The 25672-nt window shown below is 39.4% G+C and overlaps 2 protein-coding genes across 2 annotated transcripts; one reads left to right on the plus strand and one right to left on the minus strand.

The window, feature by feature from the left end:
- Nucleotides 1-1083: 1083 nt before the first annotated feature.
- LOC139946437 (solute carrier family 35 member E1-like) lies at nt 1084-17433 on the minus strand. The gene is made up of 6 exons (XM_071944085.1): nt 16989-17433; nt 16201-16271; nt 15315-15452; nt 11573-11698; nt 10730-10975; nt 1084-7510 (listed from the first exon to the last, which is right to left on the minus strand). The coding sequence occupies exons 1-6, from the start codon at nt 17359-17361 to the stop codon at nt 7379-7381; spliced, it is 1086 nt and encodes a 361-aa protein (XP_071800186.1). The 5' UTR covers nt 17362-17433; the 3' UTR covers nt 1084-7378.
- A 1769-nt stretch (nt 17434-19202) lies between these two features.
- LOC139946439 (uncharacterized) lies at nt 19203-25642 on the plus strand. Its single transcript, XM_071944092.1, has 5 exons — nt 19203-19361; nt 20225-20302; nt 20820-20903; nt 21323-21390; nt 21872-25642. The coding sequence occupies exons 1-5, from the start codon at nt 19353-19355 to the stop codon at nt 23187-23189; spliced, it is 1557 nt and encodes a 518-aa protein (XP_071800193.1). The 5' UTR covers nt 19203-19352; the 3' UTR covers nt 23190-25642.
- Nucleotides 25643-25672: the final 30 nt, after the last annotated feature.

Raw genomic sequence — 25672 nt, forward strand, 5'->3', positions numbered from 1 at the left:
AAAACAAGTCTACAGAACAAAACTGTAGACAAAATTGGCACCATACAACATACTACACAACATCCTTGCAAACTGATAGGAAGACTGTAGGTCAAAACAGTATAGATCACATGCCATTGTCTGCCATTTTTGATAAAAATGTGCACGCGTAAACGGGGTCTCATTTGCCGTGCACGCGTGCACTTTTCCATTGTAAGTCATCAAAAATAGCGGTCAATGACGTCATGTGCAATCCATCCATTCATTAATCAATTGATTACATTGCCTTTGTTTCAAACAATCCATTTTGGTACAATTCACCGTGCATTTTTTGTATAAACTTTGTTTGTTTGTAGTTTGTTTAGATGATCTTCCCTTCAAAGGGAACTCGGCAAACTCCCATAAAAGGGGATATAAACACCAAGCTGGCAACAGCCAATCTCTCTCATAATACATCCATTGGTTTAGCACATGATTATGAATGGACCCTTCCCATGAAATTTGGTTGGCAAACGCCATAGAGTTGTGCACTAAGCAGACGCGCAATCGCGTCTGCGTCACGCACCCATTAGCCGTGTACAAAACAGCGTGATGTTCCCTCATTTTGCCAACCAAAAACGTTAGTGCGTAGCGCTATGTGCAATTTACATTATTTCATGGGAAGGGTCTATTGCCATTGATCTCCATTATACTGACTGGATAGGACATCGCGTCTAAACGCAGGCCGCGCGCGTATTTTTTCAAACGGGTGAAGACCGTTCGTCACACGAAATGCGCTGTACACTTTTAAACGGAGTTGCTGCAAGCAGAGAGAAGTTTTCGTCCTTTTAATTGCCATTTGGGGATAAATATAATTGGAATCGGATCAAACAAACTAAAAATGCTGATGGAGAAGTCGTGCGCGGCTGTCAATCACTGGAGGAGGGAAAACTGAGTCGGCAAAGGGATTGTCTTTCCATAAGTAGGTAGGCCTTTGCATTTTTTTAGCGATTCATATTATTATTATTATATCTAACGTTACAAATATAAGCCGGAAATTTAAACTATCTTTCATAAAATAATTATTATAGGCTAAGTATTTGTTATTTTTACCGAGCAATACTATTTTTGTTTTCGCTCCGTTACAGATGGTTGTCTGGAATCGACGAGGACGGGAAGCCCGGATTTCAACAGATGTTTGTCATAGCATCAATAATTAAAAGGTTCGGGAAAGCGACAAGTATATGCGAATTATGTACAGACGATACAAGTTCGTTGAGAGGATCAGTCATCTCGGAAATAGCCGACTTCGTTATTTGTGACCAAAATAAAAATATTTATTTCTGGCGGAACAGTAAAACGGTTATGGAAGTTTTGCTGTTGGGATTGTTTTTCAATTAACATGATGAATAGAAGCTTAACAATAAAAAGTTTAAATTTGTTAATGGAGTCAACTCTCAATTATCACATTGTATTTTGTTTTCAACTTTCTTGTTCCTTTCCCTCGATTTTAGCGAGTATGTAGTTCTCACTCTAGTGTCTACTCGAATTGTTTATTGTAGGAGCGACTCTTGTTTTGTCTTTATATGGTTTATTGCCATTTTCTCAATGAACTGAAAGAATAAAAAAAAAACATGTACCTGAATCCCAATACAGTTTCTCGGCCGAGTGTTTGTTTAGAAATTTAAATATCATTATCATAATACTAATAGGGCATTTGATAGAAACAAATGTAAAGTTAGTTTGCTTTATTGCATTTCAATCAGAAACTTTTTCATACTTCAAACTATCGATCGTCATGTTTTCCCCACATTTCTATTCTCAATTTACAACTTCAACTGACAGACTCAAACCCGACCAAGTGCACATTAATTTACCCGTTTGAAGGAATTGCGCCGCCATTGTTGGGCCGCGTGTTTATGCACGCAGCATAGCACAATGTCCTATCCAGTCAGTATAATGGAGATCAATGTCTATTGCACAAATCGAGAAATGCGGATTCAGTTACTAGATGACAATACTTATTCTTGTCATTGTAAAATCAGCGGGTAGCTGGGTAAGATTCAAACCCACAACTTGTAATTGCAAGTCCTGCATTTTGAGAACTGGACCAAGTTGACCACAATCAGGATTTAAACACAGCAGGGTACAATTTCATAAAATTTCTTTGCTTAGCAACAATTGAGTAGGGCACCATCAGCCACAACAATCAATGCAAACTTAATGTAATTTGGGCTTGTAACCTGATTCTGCTAAGCAATACTTTTCTGTGTTTTGCAAGTTTTTGTACTTACATGCTTAAAGACACTGGACACTATTGGTAATTGTCAAAGACTAGTCTTCACAGTTGGTGTATCTCAACATACGCATAAAATAACAAACCTGTGAAAATTTGAGCTCATTTTGGTCTTAGCAGTTGCGAGATAACAATGAAAGAAAAAAACACCCTTGTCACACGAAGTTGTGTGCTTTCAAATGCTTGATTTCATTTCAAGACCTGAATTTCTAAATCTGATTCTAATTCTAAATCAAATTTGTGGAAAATTACTTCTTTCTCAAAAACTACATTACTTCAGAGGGAGTAGTTTCTCACAATGTTTGATACTATCAATCTCTCCCAATTACTTGTTACCAAGAAAGGTTTTATGCTAATAATTGTTTTAGTGTCCACTGCTTTTAATAAAACACAACCTCGTAGAGCCAGAACACAAAGCTTGTACACTTCGTCTATTAAAAAAAAAAGGTTATCCGCCAATCAAATGGCAAAAAAATCTATTTGGATGTTACATGTATACAAATAGGACTAATGAATGTTTCAATCTTGTAAAGGAGAGAATATTTTCATTAGCTTAAAAACTCAAGACTGAGTATTTTCCACTTCCATTCTACTTCGCCTCATTGAATGAAATAAAAATATTCTCACAATTGGGCAAAAACATCCCTTTGTGTGACAGTCCAAGGCCCAATTTTGATTCTGAATAATAAAACTCAATATTGAGAATGTTCCACTTTCATTCTTTTTCGCCTCATCTAATGAAATGAAAATATTCTCACAATTGGGCGAACACATCCATTTGTCTGACAGTCAAAGGCCCAATTTAAATTTTAAATATTCTTTATTATTATTGATATAAAATTTGAAATTAAAACCCCTACTGCACTGCACCATTGATTCTAACTTTTTAATGGTTAATTAAACTGGGCCAAGGTCCCAAAGAGTAGCTACTATAGCACAAGACACATCTCAGTAGCCCAGTGGTTTCTTTCCCTGCCCTTTCACCTCTGTGGGCCCGGTTCGAATCCCACCTCAGCCCTAATCGTTCTGTTGGATGTGTAATAAAATATTTAAACAAATTAAAAATGAAACAATTGAAAACCTTTTCATACTCGGGCACCATTCACACACATTTAACATCACATTACTATGTAGCAGGTAATCTGATTGTCTTAAAGCGAAACAAGGGTCAATTCAAGCCAATAAGCCTTTTTGAGGTATGGCGGACAAGATAGGAGTGTACTGCTTAGTTTTGGTGTTTAGACACAAATTTCCTCAAACCTTATAGTTTTGTAGCATTGTGTCCGCCATATCTCAAAGAGGCTTATAGCACTATGCACTAAGGATGTCACTTTTGCTTAAATTACCCGACGTACAGACAATTATGCCACACCACCACTGCGTCACTGATGCGCCTAGTTTAGTTTCGGGTGTAAACATACAATTTGACAGTTTTGTGTGAGATTTGGGTATTATGCTTCCAATTTTAGCATAAGTACAGAAGGCTATTTGGCTACGGCTACAGGTACAGCAGATGGCAGCAACAATATAGAAGAACCATAGAGCTGTATATATTGACTAGAGCGCTAACTTGCTCTGCGTTTTGAAGCCACCCTGGGCGCAGACATGTTTGGTGTGTTGCGTGAATTCGGAATCTTAAGAGAACCCACATTGCCGCGATTATTTTACATTCGCCGTGTGCGTATACGTACGCAACTGTCCACTCGCGTACGTCCGCGCTACGAAAACCGTAACTTCGACTATTGGTTGCCGTACTCGCACCTTTTAATCATGATGCACATAACGCTCGCAGTTTGTACGGTGATCAGCAGATTGTGCGTTCACATTTACGGCATTTTTTGCTTCGATGGCACATAAAAAAGAACAGACGCACGATCATGCAAATAGCCGTACAATTGCCGTACAAAATTTCAAGCTTTTGCATTCGTTTGTACATAAACATGGATGCGCCCATACGGCTTCAAAACCTTAGTGCGTGTATAACGGGGTGTTAGCGCTCTAGTCAATATATATAACTCTATGAGAAGAACACACCTTTTTAGCGATTCAGCTTTAGTGACTCTTAAGCCATCAATGCAGACACAAGGCCTGTCATTTCAATGGAATCAAATTCTCTGCCAAGTTGTTGTATTGTACAATAGGAACGTTTAGACCTGGGCCCAATTTCACAGACCTGCTTAAGCATAAAAAGTTGTTAATCACAACAAAATTATGCTCACCTCAGTCAATTCGATGGAATGAAATTCTTGTGCCAAGTTGTTGTATTGTACTATAGCAACGTAAAGACCAGGGCCCAATTTCATTGAGCTGCTTAAGCATAAAAGGTTGCTAAGCACAACACAATTATGCTTACCAGAATAAGGTTACCAGCCAAACTGCCATGCCACAATTACAAATTGTGACTGGTATCCTGCTCTTTTCTACTAAGCAAAAAACTTTAAGAACTATTTTCTGCTTGAGCGGCTCTACGGAATTGGGCCCATGCACAATTCAACAGCATTGCTTTACAGGCATCAGTAGGTTTCAATGCTTGGGTGTGTGCACAATAGTGATGCGATCAAGCAAAACATATACAGGAGTGGTCGCGACCCAGGAGGTCATTTCTTTTTGTATCCATTTTTTGTTATCCAATCTATATGCTTTAAAGGCAGTGGACACTATTGGTAATTGTCAAAGACTAGCCTTCACAGTTGGTGTATCTCAACATATGCATAAGATAACAAACCTGTGGAAATTTGAGCTCAATGGGTGGAGCTTGCGAGAAAATAATGAGAGGAAAAAACACCCTTGCCACACGAATTGTGTGCATTAAGATGGTTAATTTCGAGACCTCAAGTTCTAAATCTGAGGTCTTGACATTAACTTGGTGGAAGATTACTTCTTTCTCAAAAACTATGGCACTTCAGAGGGAGCCGTTTCTCACAATGTTTTATACCATCAACCTCTCCCCATAACTCGTCACCAAGAAAGGTTTTATGCTAATAATTATTTTGAGTAATTACCAATAGTGTCCACTGCCTTTAATGCTGTGGAGGCCCCATGTTGACACCAGTTTTTGGTTTAAAACTTGTGAAAGTAGAAACACCAAGAGAATGAAACTGAGATAAAGAGTTGCTTATTGAGAATACATTGACACATTTTCTTTCAATGCTATCGACAATGACTGCCTAGCAACCATCATGTCTCAAACAAAACCTGTAAAACGTAAATTATGTGTAATTTTAAAACAGAGTAAAGTAAAACTTTTTAGGTTGGTGGGAAAAAATACAAAATATATATAAAATAATTCAAGGAAATCATCTGAACCAATATGTGGCTATGCATACTTAGGTGTTCAAGCATTCTGATTTCAGGATCCAAAAGCCCTTCAGGCAAAACCACACGTACCTTTGCAACAACAATAACAACAACAATCCAAAACAACACAATCAGTTTTTCCGGTTGTTACAACCAAAGTAAAAGGACAACGTCACATGTGATGCATCATGCATGACTATTCCAACATCTACTCCCGACACACCCATATTTCAACCCCCATATTTCACACCCATATTTCAACCCAACATTTTCACAGGTTTGTTATTTCATGTATACGGTTGATCACACAATACATTGAACACTACCATTTTGTAAGCTCTACCAATCCTATTATGACACCTCAGGCCTGGAATTTCACTCTGGAGGGGCACGGCAATAGACTGATCCATTAGGCTCTGCCAATGGCGCACCTGCGCCTCTCCAATGCCATTCTGCACAACTCTGCCGCGCGCGCCCCGCATAAGCGCACACATGTCGGACCTTAATTTATCAGACTTTTGGTTGCGATATGGGTTTTGATTGGTCAATACGTAAGTGGGTAGGGCTTACTGGATCGGTGTATTGTCCTCCATGAGGACGAAGTTGAACTAGAACTTTTCTAAGGGTACCACAGCAAATAGCAGGAAACTACAGCCATTTTTGTTGGTGCCGTGGGTTATTTCGATGCCTTATACTCTTAAGCCCTTTTCACACGACAAAGTCAAACTAGGGTCCTTGGTCTCCGGTGGCAGTTGTCTTGACCAAGGACGTTGGTCAAACTCAAACAGGACCTTTCACACCGCGCAGAAACCAACATCCCATGTCTCAGAACATTCGTCTTTTGTGGTGCTAAAGGTCAACATTGAAAACTTGCTCTCTTGAAGGAGTCGTGCACACACTCAAAGGTTTAGCGTTATCATATAACGGGGTCGAACATCTTGATTTTCTTGCACCATGTGTTTCTTCTTGCGCACATGCGTGGTAGATCCAGCCACACCAGGGTCCTTCGTTACGCAAGCAATTTCCATTCACACAGCACACACGGACGATCGTGGTATAATTTTCACAACGTTGTGTTTTTAAGTGGAGGTCTGGACCTTGGTCTTAAAAAGACCAGGGACCCATGCCTATTTAAGCAGAGGTACCTTTCACACGATGTGGATTAAACAACGCTGTGTTCTTAAGACCAAGGACCCCCTGCTTATTTTTCTCGTGTGAAAAGGACTTTTTATAGAGTCTGATTACAAAGCAACAAAGAACTCAGAAAGTGCTGCTTCAAATTAAAAATATTAAAAACCTTTAGAAATAAAAATCAATGTTAGTAAACTTGTGACTCAACAGCTGCTTAATACACACAAAATATCTTCTCTTTTACAAAGTTCCTTTTATGTTACAAAGGAACATTACAGAAATTTGGTATCAAAAACTTGTCTAAGATCACAGATTTACCTGGAACTAACCTGGCCTAATGATGATGGTAGTAAAAAAAAACATCCCTAAAATATTTCTGTTTGAAATGTTATATTTGATGAGAAATGAATAAAACTTAATTCCCATCTGAGGTTTACCGCTCAGTAAGCGTTTTATTTTTTTGTAATCGTTGTGATGCAAAAAATGTGTAATCGGTAATTTTCTCATGACCCACGGCCCATATGGCTGATCAATCTCAAATTTTAACAGGTTTTTCAAATTATGTATATATGGTCGATTACATAAAGTGCTTACACTGCCAGCAACTGTTTTGTTAGCAAAAACCAATTCTGTAATGTTCCTTAAAATAAACCGCTTACTCCAGTTTCTAATTTCTTGAAGTAGTCATACAGAAACTCAAACGTTGTACTGCGGAGGATGGCCGTTGCGCATGGTCTCAGGATTGCTGATCAAGCGTCCGTCCAGTAAATCTGACGCAACACTCGGCAGGTAGGGCTTGTGCTTCTGCATATTGGAACGATACTTAGCCTGGGGAAGGGGGGACATGAAAATGAAAACAAAATTAATGTGTGAAAATAGTACCACCCGTTAGAACTTCTTATTACCAAACTGGTTTCACATGACCAAACACTGGTGAATGAATTTGTCAAAGGCGGTGGAGACTATTGGTAATTGTCAAAGACCAGTTTTCTCACTTGGTGTATCATATGCATGAAACAACAAACCTGTGGAAAATTTCTGTTCAATTGGTCATCGAACTTGCGAGATAATAATGAAAGAAAAAAAACATCCTTGTCAAACGAAGTTGTGTACTTTCACATGCTTCATTTCGGGACCTCAGTTTCTAAATCTGAGGTCTCAAAATCAAATTCGTGGAAAACTACGTCACTTCAGAGGGAGCTGTTTCTCACAATGTGTTATATTATTAACCTCTACCCATTACTTGTAACCAAGAAAGGTTTTATGCTAATAATTATTTTGAGTAATTACCAATAGTGTCCACTGCCTTTTATCACTCGTGTGTGAAACACATTTTTAGCAATTCATAGGTCGTGGGTTCGAATCCCATTTGTGTGATTTACCCAAGGATTTCTTTTTCACAGAACTAGGGAAAGTACTGAGTATATAGTTCATAATACAGGTGTAATCTGTTTAAGGGTAAAAACAAATTATATTCTTTATCGCAGATGCAAACATAACATCTATAAAATCATGCGGTACACACTGCCAACACATAGGACTCAAACTGCCTCTAGCCACCAGACCACCTTGATTTGTGAAGTGGTAAGACATTCTGCTCTAGCAATGCAAAGGTCATGGGTTCAAATCCTTCAAAGTTATTTGCCTGTCGATTTTTTTATTCACAGAACTACGGAAAGAACTGAGAGTACAGTGCTTAGAACACATTAGTGTACGAGTAAAAACCTTTCAAATTCTTTATCCCCGATGCAAATATAAATATTGAATCATTACGGTATCCGCTGCTAACAAATTGGATTCACACTGCCTCTAGCCACTGGACTAGCTCAGTGGTTTAGTGGTAAGACATCTGCTCTAGCAATGCAAAGGTCATGGGTTCAAATTGTTCTTGTTCCTAAATGAACTTCCCAATTTTGTTTGGTTGATTAGGATTTTGCAGATAAAATCTGGTTTCACGCACCACATCAATTCCACCCCTCCCCTTTATCCTTTGCCCCCACAACAAAATTTTACATCGAATGTCAGAACTTTAGCTTCGTAAACTTTTATTTTTCTTCCATTGCAGAGTGTATAAAATGTTTAGCCTTTTTATAACTAGTCATAAAGGCACTGGACACTGTTGGTAATTACTCAAAATAATTGTTAGCATAAAAACTTACTTGGTAACAAGCAATGGAAAGCTGTTGATAGTACATGTATACAACATTGTGAGAAACGGCTCCCTCTGAAGTAACATAGTTTCGAGAAAGAAGTAATTTTCCACTAAAATATTTGAATTAGATTTTGAGGTCCCGAAATCAAGCATCCTTCGTGTGACAAGGGTGTTTTTTCTTCCTCCATTATTATCTCGCAATTGAGACGACCAATTGAGTTCAAAATTCTTACAGGTTTGTTATTTTGTGCATATGTTGAGATATACCAAGTGACAAGAGTGGTCTTTGACAATTACCAAAGGTGTCCAGTGCCTTTTAACTAATTCTATGCGTACTATGGTTAGTGAACTCCTTTATTCCACGGTGAATATTTCCTGTACTATACTGTGAGGTACCAGTAATTATTTCTTTTATTAAAAAACAGATGTTCTTTCATAACGCTTCAAGTTTTATTGCCCCCATCCTTTTTGTTTATTGCTTATTTTTAGTACATGATGCAGATGTTATTCGGACTTTAGGGTCTCTGGGGATGTTTATCCGTTGTTTCTATTGTTGGCCATTAATATTTGTTCTCAAGTCTGTAAATTAAAAACAGTTGTCTATATTGTCTGGGCTGTAGGTCCAGACCTAACCAAAAGCAGAAATAATACACCCTTCCACCAAAGTGTGCGCGATGTTGGATCTGTCCCGATCGCCGTGGTGTGTAGTAATTAAATAGGCACATATCCACCCTGCTTGGGTGTTCAAGGAGCAGTAAAAAACAAAACCCAAACAAAAAACAAAACAAAGAAAAACAGACACAACAAAACTAGTCCTTGAAAACCTGTGACATAAGATAAGTGTTGAGAAGAGATTTTAATTTTGCGGTACAAAGACAAGATCTAAGATTAAATGGTAGAGAGTTCCAGATGCGTGGCGCAGCTGATGAAAAAGACCTGTCACCCCATGAGTGTCGAGACCTGGGTTCAATGAGGAGAAGCATGGAGTGTACTTATTTCAAAAGAACATTTGTTTCTTTTTCGTAACTTCACCAAAATATTCTTGCTGTGGGTCAAGTGCAATCATCAAGTTGTAGAGTTCCAAACGGGGCGTAAGTTTGGGGGTGTCAGCGAGGAGTAAATTCGACAAGGCGAATGTTGCCTTGGAGAGGGTCTATTCAATTCAAATGAGGATTTGCACCCAACAAGCTTTGCTTTTTGTTAAACGCCCCTTCCACATCTTCGTCTGTTGGAAGCATCTGTTGGTCTTGCACTCGATACAAAGCATATTTTAATTGAAGTCTGTTTTTTTTTATAGACATAAATGTAGAATTAAAATTGATGGATTGCTACAATTGTACGACTAAAACAGATGTTCTTTGGTCTGCTTCATGTTTCATTGCCCCCTTTGTAGACCGGAATTGTGTTTGTTGCTCATTTTACGCATCAGGTTATTTATTTGTGAAGCGATTGAGCAAAATTAGTTGTTTGTCGGAACTATCACATGGACTCAAAACAAGCCAGAACAGGCCAAACAAAATCTTGTTCGACATTGGGTGCGTTTGATTAGCTTCCCTGTGTCGGCCCTGCGGTGCTCATACGGGTGAGCCCCTGACAAGAGCTAATCAAACGACGGCATGCACCTCGGGCCAGCCTCAAGTGACCTGCTCCACAAGCGGGGCACTTTGGGCTGACCCGAGTGAGCCTCTGGATTGACTTCAAAGCTATTCCAACATACCGGGGGCAGATCGGTCTCGACCCAGGGAAGCTAAGCTAACGCACACTATGGTAGTTCGGCAGGCAACCTTCTTTCGATAAGCTTAATTTTGATGTGCTGAGCTAGTTTTTGTGCTTTAAACGCAGCTCTAAGAAATGTGGCCCAAAGATTAGCACAAAAAAGCTTGAAGTTAACCTACCATATTGTACAGCAGAACACCTAATATTGCTGTCAGCATCCCGAGGATGTTGACCAGGGTCACGGGGTTACGGAGCATGAGCAGTGACAGCATGATGACAAAGATCCTCTTGGACGCGTTGGCGATAGAGTAGCTGAGAGGTGTGATGAGATTGAGGACGCTGAAGGCAAAGATGTTCTGGAGGAAGTTGAAGAATCCGCTGGTGACGAGAAGAGAAAGCACCCAGACCCAGTTCAATCTTTGAAGCTGTAAACAACGACAACAACACAACAATAACAAAACAAATTGATGTTAGTGTTGAATCGAGGATAAAGAATATAATTTGTTTTTACTCTTACACTGATGTGTATTAAGCACTGTAAGCCGCGAGTTCTGTGAAACAAAAAATCCACGGGCAAAAACTTTGGTGGGATTCAAACCCAAGACCTTTGCCTTGCTACAGCAGATGTCTAACCACTAGACCACCATGCAAGCCCGGTGGCTACAAGTGTGGATGGGCCAAAGAGCATTTCCAATTAGACCTCTACATGAGGGAACCCGACTGCAGCGTCACCGTGGTGAAGTGGTTAGACTACAGGACTTGCAATCACAAGGTTGTGGGTTCGAATCCCCCAGCTAATCACTGATTTCACAATGACTAGAATTGTCGTCTAGTTACTAATTTCTCACAATTTCTTGATTTGTGTTATTCATAATCATCGATGTTAAACCAATGTTTGTATGAGAGAGAGTGGCTGTTGCCGGCTTGGTGTTTATATCCCCTTGTGGGAGTTTGCCAAGTTCTCTTGATGGGAAGATCATTCAAACAAATAAGCATGTAAATTTTTTACAGGTTTTATTTACCGTTTCAGTATCGGTGAGTATTCTTCTTAAGTCTACGACTACCCATATTGGAAGGAGCATCACAGTGGCTAGCTGGCCGATGATTAGCAGGAGTCGTAGATGATGAATTCCTATATCTCTAAGTGCCTTCAAAAAAACAAAATTGTTTACAATATAGTTAGAAAACAATTTTCTGTGATATTATAAAAATATTTTTAGCTGTTTCGTAGCGAAGCGCAGCGAAACAGCTCTTGTTTTTGTTAAAGTTTTTTTAGCTGTTTCGTAGCGAAGCGCAGCGAAACAGCTCTTGTTTTTGTTAAAGTTTTTACAGCTGTTTCGTAGCGAAGCGCAGCGAAACAGCTGTTGTTTTCGTTAAAGTTTTTTTTATTATTATTATTATTATTTTTTTTAGGTGTTCGGCCACCAGCCGAACAACTATTGTTATTGTTCTTTTTTTTTTTCTTTTTTTTTCTGCGTGTTCTTCTCCTCGAACGTTCTCGCGCGATTTTCGCAAAAACTAAAGCTTGTATGAACCTGAAACTTACCATATATATTGATCTTAATGAGTAGACGAAACAGCAACATTTTTGGAATGATGACGTCATTGATGACGTCATTACGTTCAAAAAAACGCTAAAAATTGGAGAGTTCATATCTTGAGAACTACAAATGCCACACACAAGATATTTGGTGCATATAAAAGGTCTTGTAATTAGCTACAAAAGTCGTGCACAACGTGACCTCATGTGACTTTTACTTCCGGTTGAAACCGGAAGTTCAAAATTTCAAAAGTTCATATCTCAAGAACTATATATCATATTCGCAAAATTTGAATATCAGTTTGAAGATCAGTTATCCTGCTCAAACTTTTGCACAAACATAATGCCAGTTGAATTTTGCCTTCTGGTCGTAAAAGCGCGCGTTTGTGTTGACCTCCATTCATTACACATAGAAACCAGATAGTATCGCCATTCATGTATGTGAATGCTACTATTGTATTGTGGGTGTGTGGGTGTGTGTGCGTGTAGTTCATGTAGGCCTACATTGTATCCATGCTCTACGACAAAACAGCACTGCGTGGCTGTGGGCATTACGGGTTGTGTATACACATGCAGACTCCGTTGAAGGCGCGCGTAATTCAAATTCCACTACGCTGGGATTCGCCTCATCTTTCTTCGTGCGATTTTGAACAAAATTTTAAACTACTATGAACTTGAAACTTATCATAAACATGAACCTTCATGAGTAGATGAACCCGCAACTTTTTTGGAATGATGACGTCATTGATGACGTCATTATGCTCAGAAACACGTTAAACACTAGAAAATTCATATCTTGAGAACCTCAAATGCTACATACAAGATTCTTTCACTACATGAAACCTCTTGTAATGTTCTACAAATGTTGTACACAACGTGACCTCATTTGACCATTCACCCGAACACCCTGAGTTTGTACACAAACTCTCAATTTCTAGTTTTTATTTGTCATCTTAAGAAAAATTCCATATAAGTGCCGATTTGCAATGTTCCCAATAAGCAATTGCAATGAAATTTTCAGGGATGAAAGGTATTGGTGCAATGATCATTGCAAAACAAGGATGTCATTATGACATGATCAGAAGTCACGTGACGTCATCTTAAAGGTGTTGTATTTTAAATGTTTGAAAATTTATAACAAATCAGCCACAAGAGACCGTAGGTTTCTGTTTGCGGGATTGGGGAGGGATAAATAAGGTCTTCATTTTGTTTCGTGTGCGTGACCTCACATGACCTCTACTTCCGGTCGAAACCGGAAGTGGCCCTCTAATTCAAAATTGGCAAAAGATATGAAGTTGCTTTTAACGATGTTAGTGCGTGGCAAGGGTGGGCAGTTAAAAAAAAATACCAATGACGTCACAAAATGCAACAGCGCCCTCTAGCGGCAGGTTGAAAACTCGTCAAAATGGACTTTTTGAAGATGTGTGTGGTGAAGTTTCTTCTAATCATTTCAAATTTTACACACACGTTAACTGTCAGGCAGCCATCATATGTGTGAAGTTTCAGATCAATGACGTCATTGGGGGTCACGTGACGCGGCCTTAAAGGTGCACTTTTTGAAGTGATATAACTCCCGAAGTAATTATGCGATTATGTTGAAACTTGGTAGGTTGTTAGATATTGGCAAGCTCTCGTGAATTGTGAAATGACGTCATGATGACGTCATCACACGATATTTTATGACTTTTTCTATTTTTGCACCTTTAACACATAAATTGCTATCCGAACATGGTATAATCCAAATTATTTTTTTAAATAGCCTGGATTAGTCATAACTGCTGTTAAAAAGAATGAATTTTAAATTCAGTTGACAAAATTTATTGTTATTAGTGAAACAGCTGTGCATTTGTGCACAAATGCAATTGTGTCTGGTTTGTTTTTGTTTTTATAGCACATTTTCACAATAACCATCTCAATGTGTTTCAAATTAGTGCCCTGGTCAATGATTGGGCCAAGTACAATCCTTTTTCTCAACTCCCTGGGGAGTACCTGGGCAACCGTAGCGCTCCAGAGGCTTTTTCATACACAATATCAACCTCTAGCCTCGCAGGTACCAATATATACCCCTGGGAGACAATAAGCAATTTTTAGTAAAGTATTTTGCTCAAGGACACAAGTGTCACGCCGTGGACCCGAACCCACACTCTAATGACTTAAATATCAGAACTTGAATTTGATGCTCCTTATTAACCAATGCCCCGCACCTGCTATTATAAATGCTAGGTGGTATGGGACGTTAAGAGCGTTATGTTTGCATCGCACACCTGCATCTTACAGAAAAAGTATTGCTCAGCTGAATCAGGTTACCAGCCCATATTACATTACGTTTGCATTGTTGTGGCTGGCGCCCCAACCAAAATTTGCTTTGCAAATAAATTTGTCAAGCAGTCTTTTCTGCAATAACAGCTCTATGAAATTGGGCACAAACAGGGCTAGTTACAATCCATGGGGATAAGAGATGCAGCGCGATTGGGGCTATCCAGAAGTACTCTAATGGGTATTCTGATTATGGTGTTATACCAGGGCCCAATTTCATGGCTCTGCTTACCATAAGCACAGAATCGGCGCTTATGGAAGCAGGTAATTCTGTGCTTACAGCAAGCGTATTTCACGTGTTAGCGACAAATTTTGGCTTCTGCATGTGCATACTCTGCGTTACTTGAGATTCTACATTCGTACGCTTACAAGGCTAGTGCAAAAATTAAGCATGCACCTAAGCGGGGAATCGCGATTATAAGCACAGAATCAGGGTAAGAAGAGAAATGAAATTGGGCCCTAATCTTATGTAAAAGTATCATCAATTGAAACAGCTCTCAGGTCACCGTAGTCCAGTGTTTAGACTGCAGGACTTTCAATTGCAAGGTTGTGAGTTAGCTAACCATTGATTACACCATGACTAGAAAAAATATCGCCATCTAGTTACTGAATCAAAATTTCGTTGGTTTGTGCAACTCATAATTATAGACGTTAAACCAATGTTTTTTTTTATGTATGAGAGAGATTGGATGTTGCCAGCTTGGTGTTTATATCCTCTTATGTCAGTTCACTGAGTTCCCTGGAGAAGAAGATCATTAAGACAGACAGACAGACAGACAGACACACAGACAGACACACAGACACACAGACAGAATCAAATCAAACAAGTGCAGACTTTTGTGGGTTTTTGTTAGGGCTAAGCAGTCCATTTTAGAACGCTCAGGGCTTCCTTCTACTACAGAACTCACCTTTTTTGAATAAACATTTTGAAGAGCGAATGTGATTGTAGCTACAAGTGCCATGGCAAGACCCATGTTATCAAATGAAGCTTCTGTTAACGTTGCAACCATCACTCCGAATATAATAGGGATTAGAGACAGATATATCTGGGGAAAAGAGTAGTAAAGACAGGTATTAACATTTGACGTTCACATTGGTTTGATCAAAACCCATCGCTTAGTTGTGATGGCTGTTAGCTTTAATAGCGATCGGTTTTGGCGATTGTTGATGATACAAAAGCGTTAGTGAAATGGCCCCTGTACTCACTACTGTGATTTTCTTTCAAGTAGGCCCTATCACTTTCATTTTATCTTTCTCAATCATTTTGCCACTAAATCTGCATTTCGGTATATTGGCAGAACCAAACGATGAATCTACCTATTGAGTGTGTCAGGAACAAAATGAATTTTTTTTTTCCAAACAAACATTTTTGTTAACGAAAGTTGAATACTCAACTGAATCCCAAGTCCTGCTTGTCAGCCTAAAGCCATTTTCCAGTGTGTCACTTATTATATTAGCCCCGCTAAATACAACCCTGGGAGGGGCTGTGACATTTTTTACCCTTAGGTTACCTGGCGCACTTTCACACTCTGTCCCTATTTCACGGGGTTCCGGGTGCACGTTTCAAGATTACCCTGATGTTTTACTACCTACTCAGAGCAGGGATGGTCACTCCCCAGGGTATGTCCATTATTTTGCTGGGGCAGACCAGGGGTAAAGTGATAATAGCGTAAAAAGGCCGGCCAGTATTCCCCGGGGGCAAACCAGGTGCCGGGGGGAGGAGGGGGGGGGGGGGAACCGCGGGGAATAGTGTGAAACGGGCTTAAGTCATTCTGAATGCAAAGTGTTACTTACCATAGTTGTTTGTTTTTCTTTTAATACAAGTCTTGATAGCATTACTGTAAATATTGGCATCGTTGCTTTCACTGCAAAATGAAAGTTATAAAATTATATTATAATATAAGTTACCACAAACTGCAAACCCTAAATCTTTGCTAAATTGTGTAGTGTTGGATTTTAACCTCCAAAAATTTAATAAACAAATTACTGAGCGATTGGCTGTTGCCAAATCCCCTTGTTGTTGGAGCTTGCTGGGGTATGTTTTTCACGGTCATAACCTAACTCACTGTTTGGGTTAACTTGCCATTGATTTATCACTTGCCATTGACTGAAACAGTTTTGGTTATGACCACCACCAAAAACACCCATGAATTCCCTTTCTGGGTTCCGAGGGAGATATAAGTATAACTAAGTTCTATACAAGGCTCCAGCGAACTATTTTTATAATAATAATAATAATAATGATTATAAGTGTGGCTTCTTATAGCACCCATATTCGTCACTCAGTGACGCTCCTGGCGCTGTAGCATACAGTATTTCTTGCCAGATGTTGGACTATGTTTGAATTATGAGACCTTATTCTGATAGCACCATGTAATGCTTTACAAGGTTATAGATACATCAAATCATGGAGGAAGAAAATTCCGTTTATACATTGAAGGCAGCAGTAAACATGGTAAACTAAAGAAAACAGTGTCTATAATATTATATTAGTAAGTAAGTAAGTACCAGTCAGTGCGGTCAGTGGCAGTGCCCAAACAAACACAATTGTGTGACTGTCAAAAATCAAATGAAATATTTACCTGTGTGTGCAAATGATACGGAGACTTTCAAAATACTAAACTCAGCTGATACGGATGCGAAGAATTTGCCAAATGCGAGTGGGATGATCAGTTTGTAAAAAGCTCTTTTATCGATGACCACCTCCGGTTGCGGGACATTCCACAACCTGAGGACGGGCGCTAGGAAGACGGCCACGGCGAGCATGTGGCACATCGACACGGTCGCCGGGTACGGGAACTCGCCAAATAAATGTTTGTTGATGACGTTCTGTAACAGACTGCTTGTGTACCACATTCCACACAGGCAGATGATTCGAAGCCCTAAATGATACATGTCACCAGAGTTTGTCATTTTGTTGGATTCGTCGTTAAGCGAATCTTCGCCATCAGCCATTTCTTTTCGAACAAACTATAAATCTTGAGTTGCTTGCCAGACCTTTCGTTGCGCCGGGTGAACGTGTACTGTGTACACAAATCTCTATGTAATACATGTCAACAAAAAAACACACACATTACACGTATTGGATCCACGTCGTATTTCGTCAACAGAGGTCGCTATTTACTGTAAAATAATGGAAACAATAAATAACTCACAATTCAAAACTACAACATAATTAAAGTCTCTCAGCCTTTTAAAAACTAATCAAAATGTGTTTTCAGACAACTAAACTTAAGATTTCATTTCAATTTTGGAAGTCATTCGTTTGTGTTTTAATAAAAAGACTCCCTTTCCCAGATCCACTTGCTGCAAGTTTATAATGAGGCACTCCTCAAGTTCCCAAGGCAAAGGATCATCTTTAACTCCTTATTTAACACACTATTAAGTACATGACCCCAAAACTATAATTCAAAAGTAACGGTGGGTTAACAATGTAATACATGTCAACAAACAAAACACACACATTACACGTATTGGATCCACGTCGTATTTCGTCAACAGAGGTCGCTATTTACTGTAAAATAATGGAAACAAAATAACTCACGATTCAAAATAAACAAACATAAAAAGACTCCTCAAGTTCCCAAGGCAAAGGATCATCTTTTGCTCCTTATTTAACACAATATTAAGTGCATGACCCCAAAACTATAATTCAAAAGTAACGGTGGGTTAACAAAAAATAGGGGGACTAGACCTACTTGAGTCTAGCGCATGTTTACCTACTGGTGTGATGAATGTGGCGCACGCACCCTTGAGGTTTCCTTTGAAATTGAGTCACAGTCAATATTTTTCTCTTCTTGAAAAGATACCGCGGCATCGTGGTATGCATAATATTTAATAATATTTGAGGTTATATAGCGCCTTTTCACTCCCGAATGGGTGTCTCAAAGCGCTTCAAATTATTACCCCTGGTCACTGGGCCTTAATTCACTCCTTCAACCATCTCAGCTCCCTGGGGAGTATACAGCCTCGTGCAACAAATGCGCTACTCGGCTAAATTAATCACAAGAACCTTCTTTGCCCTCACAGGAACCCATTTACCCCTGGGTGGAGAGAAGCAATAATAGATAAGTGTCTTGCTCAGGGACACAAGTGTCACGACCGGGATTCGAACCCACACACTGCTGAACAGAATCAGCAGAGCTTGAATTCGGTGCTCTAATGACCGCTCGGCCACTACACCCCATATTATTACCTTTATACTTTTCTAGCAGTGTGATCCACATGCTTGGGCAAACTATAAACTATAATATGCCAGCACTTGTGCATAATCGCATGCAAATAAGTACATGATGTTCAAGGACAGAAGAAAAAAGAATGAAAAGGGGGAACATTGGAAATTTAACGACATCTTATAGAAACAGTTAAAAACAAAAATTCAACCTTTTCTTTCATTCACCGCCTACGCCCCCCCCCCCCCCCCCCCAAAGATGCAGAGCGACGAGCTGCAACAACTACTGCAGTCAATCATCCTCAAGTCCAGCAAGAGGCAGGAAGAAAAAACTAGAGACGTTTGGGAGGCATCATGCTGACGCCTTCATCATGCAGTGGTTGAACAAAACATATTCAAATCAAAAATCCTTTCTCTCATCTTTCTATGAGCGCGTTTACATTAAAATCGACGCGCACACAAGCGCGTCTCTGACGCGGAGGCTGCGCGTTCAGCCGAACGTCCTCAACCATTATGACGTCATAATTATGGCGGTACATTTGACTGTCGCCCAGCGGCACGTTCTCATATCATACAACAAAACTTTCCGAAAGTTTGTCAACAAACACACCCCTCACAGGTTTACGTGAGAACGGATGCATTTGTTGCTTTCTGCGATTTGAGAAATAGAAAGTTTTGACTTGCGATTTGAGAATTTTTACGAATACGATTCCGAGCGAATTGACGATTTCACGGTTCTGACGAGTACGTTTGAACAGCGGATAGAGATATCACGATGAATCAAGTGAGTAATAAATTCAATTTGTATTATCAAAATTAGACCTATATAGGACTTTTCATCAGTGTTGTATAGTATCAAACGAAAGTGTAAGGCCACTGCAGGGCTACATGAAAACCTACTTTTGTAGGCAATAGTCCTAGGCCTACCCGATTTTAGCATCTAACCAAACACAGATTGTCGTTTCAGTGTAACCTTTAAAGTTTTACTTTATCGGTTCAACTTTCATAAAAGTTTTACAACTAAACATTTCTAAAGAAAAATTTTCTTTCCCAGCTTTCCTTCAGTTTTCTTTTTTTGTCGTTTTATTTTATTTTAATTTATTTTATTGTTGACCCTTCCTCTTATCGCTGCGGTATCTTGTTGTGTGTGTAGTTTTTTTGTTTTCAATAGTCTGGTTTTTCTTGTGTTTTAATGATTTCTATTGTGTGATTCTAAAACGTTTCAGTTCAATCACCTTTTTATGTTGTATAATTATAATTTTATCGTTGGCAGGGTCTGGCTTTACACATCTTTTGATGACAGTTTTATACTTTTGTTTTAACCTTGACAGCCCCTGTACAACTGGTAACCATTGTGTATGTCTAAAGATTTAAAATAAATAAATAAATAAATAGATAGAAAGGTTAGTCTCAATACTTTTATCTTGAATGATGAAGGTGACCAACTTGGATGACCTGCCATCAGAAACGTGTAGGCCTACTTTAATTTGTTAAATCGCTTGATTTTGTTGAGTAAAATACGTCTCCGAATAAGTTCAGTATTATTGTGTGGCAGTGTGGGAATACAAAATGGTATCGCTCCCTTTAAATTTGATTTCCGATCATTATTATATCACTAACGATAAATATTATCCGTGATTATTACAGAGGCGTTTGATTGATCAGTTTGAGACCCTGTTACGAGAACACGGTCATGAAGAGACATGCGTTGACTGCGGGTTACCAGTGAGTTTGCCAGAATTAAAATAATATTATAAAAATACAATTAATTTGACACTTTTAAAAGACGGCGAACTTTAGTATAAAAAAATAAGTATAAAGAGAGTGGCATTTTTGAAAGGTGGATACCGGATTGGTAAAAAAACAAAAACATAATTGCTTAATTTTAGTCTGAATGTTTTATGTTCTTAGAGCAATTCATTTATAAAAATGTTCCATGTTTTATCTATTTTTTTTCACCTGACGAGAGTCTGGAAGCTTTATGATTGAGAAGTATTTCTTTATGAAGATGTTCCATGTTTTTCCACTTTTTTTCTCCTGACACACGCAACGGGTTGTGCTCAAAATTATTTCAAGGTTTTTATTTCATATGATTGATCACGAAAATAAACACTGTACGGGACAATAATATTGTCAAAGACGTGATGTTAAAAAAAATGAGGAATTAATGAATGATTTTAAAAGGTATAGCTTTTTCTTTCCTGTGTATTCTGAGATTGTAACTTGAAATCTTAATGTTCAGGTTGGATTATTGGTCGGCAAGACAGCAGGAGCAAAGTGCTATGGAACTTGCATCGATTGTGGTATACCCGCATCTAAATGTCAAGTAAGTTTTGATAAACAGACCATCTTGAGTTCAGATTCGACTACTTATTATAATCATCACATTTTAACCTAAGTTATGTATCTTGTATATCTTTGTCTTTTGTTATAGTTTTTTAAATTTATTTATCTTAATCTAATCTAGCTTTCAAGAAAGTTTTTAGAACATGTATGTCAAAATGTATGTTCTTGTTTTTCTTCCACTCTATTTTGTTTGGTTATTTCTTATATTCTGGATAGCCTGTTTTTTTTGTCTTTTTTATTGTCTTTGAAATGCTGAATGTTTTGATTTCGAGAACATTTTTAGTATTACTTTGTGATCGAAATAAACAAATAAATAAGTTAATCAATTATAATTTTGGTACGAATAATGGTGAAACTAAATCTCTCATCACCAATTTGATTGTTTTCTATTGTTTGCAGCACTGGCTTTGTTTAGCCACAAAATGCCCCAAGGCGAACCAGCAGAGGCCTCAGACCAAGCCCACTGGGTATGTACATTTTAAATCACAACAAAAGTCACCATAAAGGCAGGTTGTACTTTGGGTACCACTTACTCTCCACAAGTTGTTTACAAATAAACTTAGTTTACAAAGAGAACCGGAGAGCTGTTGATATTGTTAAAACATTGTTAGAAACGACCCCTTTGAAGTAACTTAGTTTTTTAAGAAGTGGTAAATTTTCACACCAACATTTGTATCTGCGAACAAAATTCAGACATGAAGGATTGTGAAGCCATCCGAAAGCACTTCTGTACAATTAGGTGTGTTTTTCTTTCATGATTTTTTTTGCAACTTCAATGACCTATTGAGCCCAATACACCAAGGGCTGTTATTAACAACTACCAAAAAGTATATCCTTTAAACAACTTGCCAGTGAAAGAATTATGCATTGTTACTTGTCACTCAATTTTACTACAACAATTTTTTCATACACGTGGATATGACAAGGATTTGTCCTTTTCCATTTAAGGTTGCCGAAAAATGGCAGCGCGGAAGACCCCACCAAAAAGTGCGTGAAAACACCGACAACTGTACACCACAGGTTGTCGAAAAATGGCAGCACGGAAGACCCGGCCAAAAAGTGCGGGAATACACCGACAACTGCACACCGTCATCTCCGGGTTGTACCGGACCATCTTGCCAATCTTGCCAATGCAGCGCGACTTCTCCGTATTCAACCTCTACCATCACCTCCCTCTCAACAAACAACACCTCGTACTGCTACCCCTTTGTATCAAACAGCGCCCACAACAGCTACCCCAATGTTGCAACAAGCGCCCAAAACAGCTAGCCCAATTCAGAACTCATCTCATGCTGCTATTCAAATCTTGCAACAAGCGCCCAAAACAGCTTCACCAATTACGACAACACCTCACACTGTAATCCAAAATCAAAATTCAGCAACCCCAGTTGCCCAACAAGCTCCTCATCCAGCAACACCAACTCCCAAAAATAAACCACATAGCGCGACATCTAGAGCCCTACATCGAACTCTCCCCGCGGTGGGTACCATTCCAGCTCTTACAAATGCACAGCTGGAAACACCACCGCGAGGAGAGGTAATCCTTGGTAGAGGAGCTTACGGAGAAGTAAAGCTAAAGTACATCAACCATACACCAGCTGCTGTAAAGTATGTTGGGTTTGAGGATAGAGAGGCAGTCTTGCTAGAGGCAAGAGCAATGGCTGCCCTCTCTACCCACGACTCATTCCCAACAATTTACGGCACGCTGGTGAATGGTAAAGAGCATGCTCTCGTCATGCAATTCCTGGGTGACCCAGGGACGGGAGAGTGTCTCACCCTGGCGGGTGCCGTGACCGGACCACGGTGCCTGACTCTCCTCTCCGCCGACTGGGTCACCCTCGCAATCAATATTGTCGATGGGTTGAAGTTCATGCACGACAAGAACCTCCTTCATAATGACATCAAGGGAGATAACATCTTGGTGAATCATGAAGGAGGCTCTTGGCGTGCCTACATCATTGATGTAGGACTTTGTAGTCTTGTGGGGCACCCAAGGCGTCATGTTTTGGACGTAGCTGGGAAGGCCAAATTTCGGCAATTTCATGGGCACATTGCCCCTGAACTTGTCGAATTTGGTCTTCCTGAATCCACCTTCAGCGACATTTTTCAGGTCGGCAGAGTCTTCTCCCGAATGAGTAAATACTTAGGGATGGCCGAACTGAAGAAGGTCGCTGATTGGTGTGAGCAAGAAGATCCAAAGCTGCGTCCATCGACTGCGGTGCTCCACTTCTACATGCACATCAATAGAACCAAACTGACACGATGAGAGCATGCTCATTCTTACTATAAAAGTCTAGTTCTATTTGAAATCACAGCTTGCATCAAGGACTTTCCATGTCTATAGATACCGTGCATAGCCATAAGCTTAAAAACGCCCTCACCGGGGTTAATGGAAGAGCTCTCAACATTGGATGAGAGATGTGTGTGGTAAGTTCAATACCACCTTTATGTGTGTACCATAAACCATGTCCTGCAATTTGGGCAGCTCCTACTGTACCTCTTGTTTGTAGGTCCCCTACCAACTCTTTGGCAATAGGTCCCGTTGGTTTTCTACACACTCTCCAACCAGGAACCTTCAACCAACCGGGGACCCTCACCAAACTGGGGACCCTCACCCAACTGAGGACCCTCACCCAACTGAGGACCCTACTGTCCTATTTTATCATAGGTCCATGGTTTAAATGTCATGTACAAAACACACCCATTCCATGCAAGGAATGGCATGCAAGGGTCTATAAAACAAGATACTGAAGCTGTGGTCTCAATATTCTTTATGTGTTGTGTCATGGCCGAGAGGTTAATTTACACCGGACTCAAGCTCTGGTGTTTCTGATCAGCAGAGTGTGGGTTCGGGAGAGTGACACTTATGTCCTTAAGCAAGACACTTAACCATTATGGCTTCGCCCTTCGGATGGGACGTAAAGCCGTTGGTCCCGTGTGTTGTGTAACGCACGTAAAAGAACCCAGTGCACTTACCGGTGTTTCTGGTTTGATAGTGACTGTAATGAGCGCTATATAAGAAGACACTATTACTAGTATCACCCTGTAGCCATCTGACCATCTCCAATTGAATGATGCTCTCATGGATCAAGATCATTTTGATAGTGAGTTAACCAATCACTTAGAACCATTCAACCACATGGATTGTGAAAGATAGAAACACTCCACAGAACCATCCGTATTGTCCATACATTATAAAGCATATCATTCACTCAACCGTTTGGATGATATTGAATGGGAAAACAGTGGGAGGGTTAAGACATACAATCACTTAGAACCATTCAACCACATGGGTTGTGAAAAGTAGAAACCATCTGTGTTGTCCATACATCATGATGCATATCATTCAATCAACCATTTGAATGACAGGAAATGGGGAAAACAGTGGGAGGGTTAAGACATACATTCCTTCTTCATTTCAAATGGAAACAAATGGAAGATATGGAAGAAAAACAAAATGGCTACAGCTTCATACCAAACTAAAAACCTGAATGCAAAAGCATCTTCCTACATAAAGTCTTGTTAAACTTAGGAAACATACTTGGATGCTTGAGAACAAATAATTAACAGTATAACTTTTCCGTTTATTTTACTTATTTGTAACAAGCTCAGTACATTCAATCAAACAAACAAAGAAATACTGAGCATTGTTTTGTTAAACTTGTGTCTGATACAACAAAGTTGGGACTTAAGCCCGGTTCATACTTCATGCGAATGTGAAGCGAATGTTGACGTCACAAATTCGCAATAAATAATTCGCAGCAGTTGCCCTCTGCTCTACTCACTAGTAAATATCGCTGCAAAAGGAGGGTCGCGACGTCAAACTCACGTCAAATTCGCTTCGCATTTGCAGGAAGTATGAACCGAGGTTAAGTCTGGGGAAAAACGCTTTACTCTCGTATTCTTGCAGCCACTAAATTGTTTCCTAATTGTACATAGGTACCCAATTGTACCACTGACTTTGTACATCAACAAGTCTCCACAGAATGACTCAACCTGGTTGCATTCTTAAACCCTAGCCACCTTGAGTAATTTCATCAACACTCGAGCCCCTTTCTCAACCTACCAAAATCCAATGGTAACTAAACACCCACAAAAGTTGGACTGTGGTTAAACTCATGCCCCGATCCAAAGAATCGCATAATTGGTTTACCAGTGCTGTCCTCAGTTCGTATGGGTTTTGAAGAGTTGAGGATGGTCAGGGTTAAATGGAAACCTTAAATTTCCTAAGTGTTATCTAGAGGGGTGTCTGGGTGTCTGTCAGACACCCCATTTTTCAACCTTAGACAACCTACTTTAGAAAAAAATGTCAATGATAAAAGTAGCATTCTATCTTAAACAATTAGATCATCACCCCCTTAAATGCAATGGACACATTTTTACTCAAAACCATTGTTAGCATAAAAACGAGCTTGGTAATGAGCAATGTGGAGCTTTTGATAGTATAAGCATTGTGAGAAACAGCTTCCTCTGAAGTAGTGTAGTTTTTGAGAAAGAGGCAATTTCTCACTCAAAAATTAAAAGACTTCTTGAAAAGCCTTTTGAAAGCACACATAGTATTTTGTGCAACAAGGGTGTTTTTTTCTGTCATATTCTCTCGCAACTTCGATGACCAATTGAGTCAAAATTTGCATGGATTTGTTATTTTACGCATGTTGGGATACACCAAGTGAGAATTCTGGTCTTTGACAATCACCAAAGGTGGCCAATGCCTTTAAACAATAACTTCATAATTCTGATGAATTGCTG

The sequence above is a fragment of the Asterias amurensis genome, chromosome 13, assembly GCF_032118995.1.
Source record: "Asterias amurensis chromosome 13, ASM3211899v1".
Taxonomy (NCBI): domain Eukaryota; kingdom Metazoa; phylum Echinodermata; class Asteroidea; order Forcipulatida; family Asteriidae; genus Asterias; species Asterias amurensis.

Coding starts and splice junctions, on each gene's coding strand:
- LOC139946437 (XM_071944085.1), bottom strand. CDS start 17,361: ATGGCTGATGGCGAAGATTCGCTTAACGACGAATCCAACAAAATGACA. Junction 16,272..16,988: donor CGTATCATTTGCACACACAG/GTAAATATTTCA, acceptor TTCATTTTGCAG/TGAAAGCAACGATGCCAATA. Junction 7,511..10,729: donor GTGTTCTGCTGTACAATATG/GTAGGTTAACTT, acceptor CCCCTTCCCCAG/GCTAAGTATCGTTCCAATAT.
- LOC139946439 (XM_071944092.1), top strand. Junction 20,904..21,322: donor TACCCGCATCTAAATGTCAA/GTAAGTTTTGAT, acceptor TATTGTTTGCAG/CACTGGCTTTGTTTAGCCAC. Junction 21,391..21,871: donor CCTCAGACCAAGCCCACTGG/GTATGTACATTT, acceptor TTTCCATTTAAG/GTTGCCGAAAAATGGCAGCG.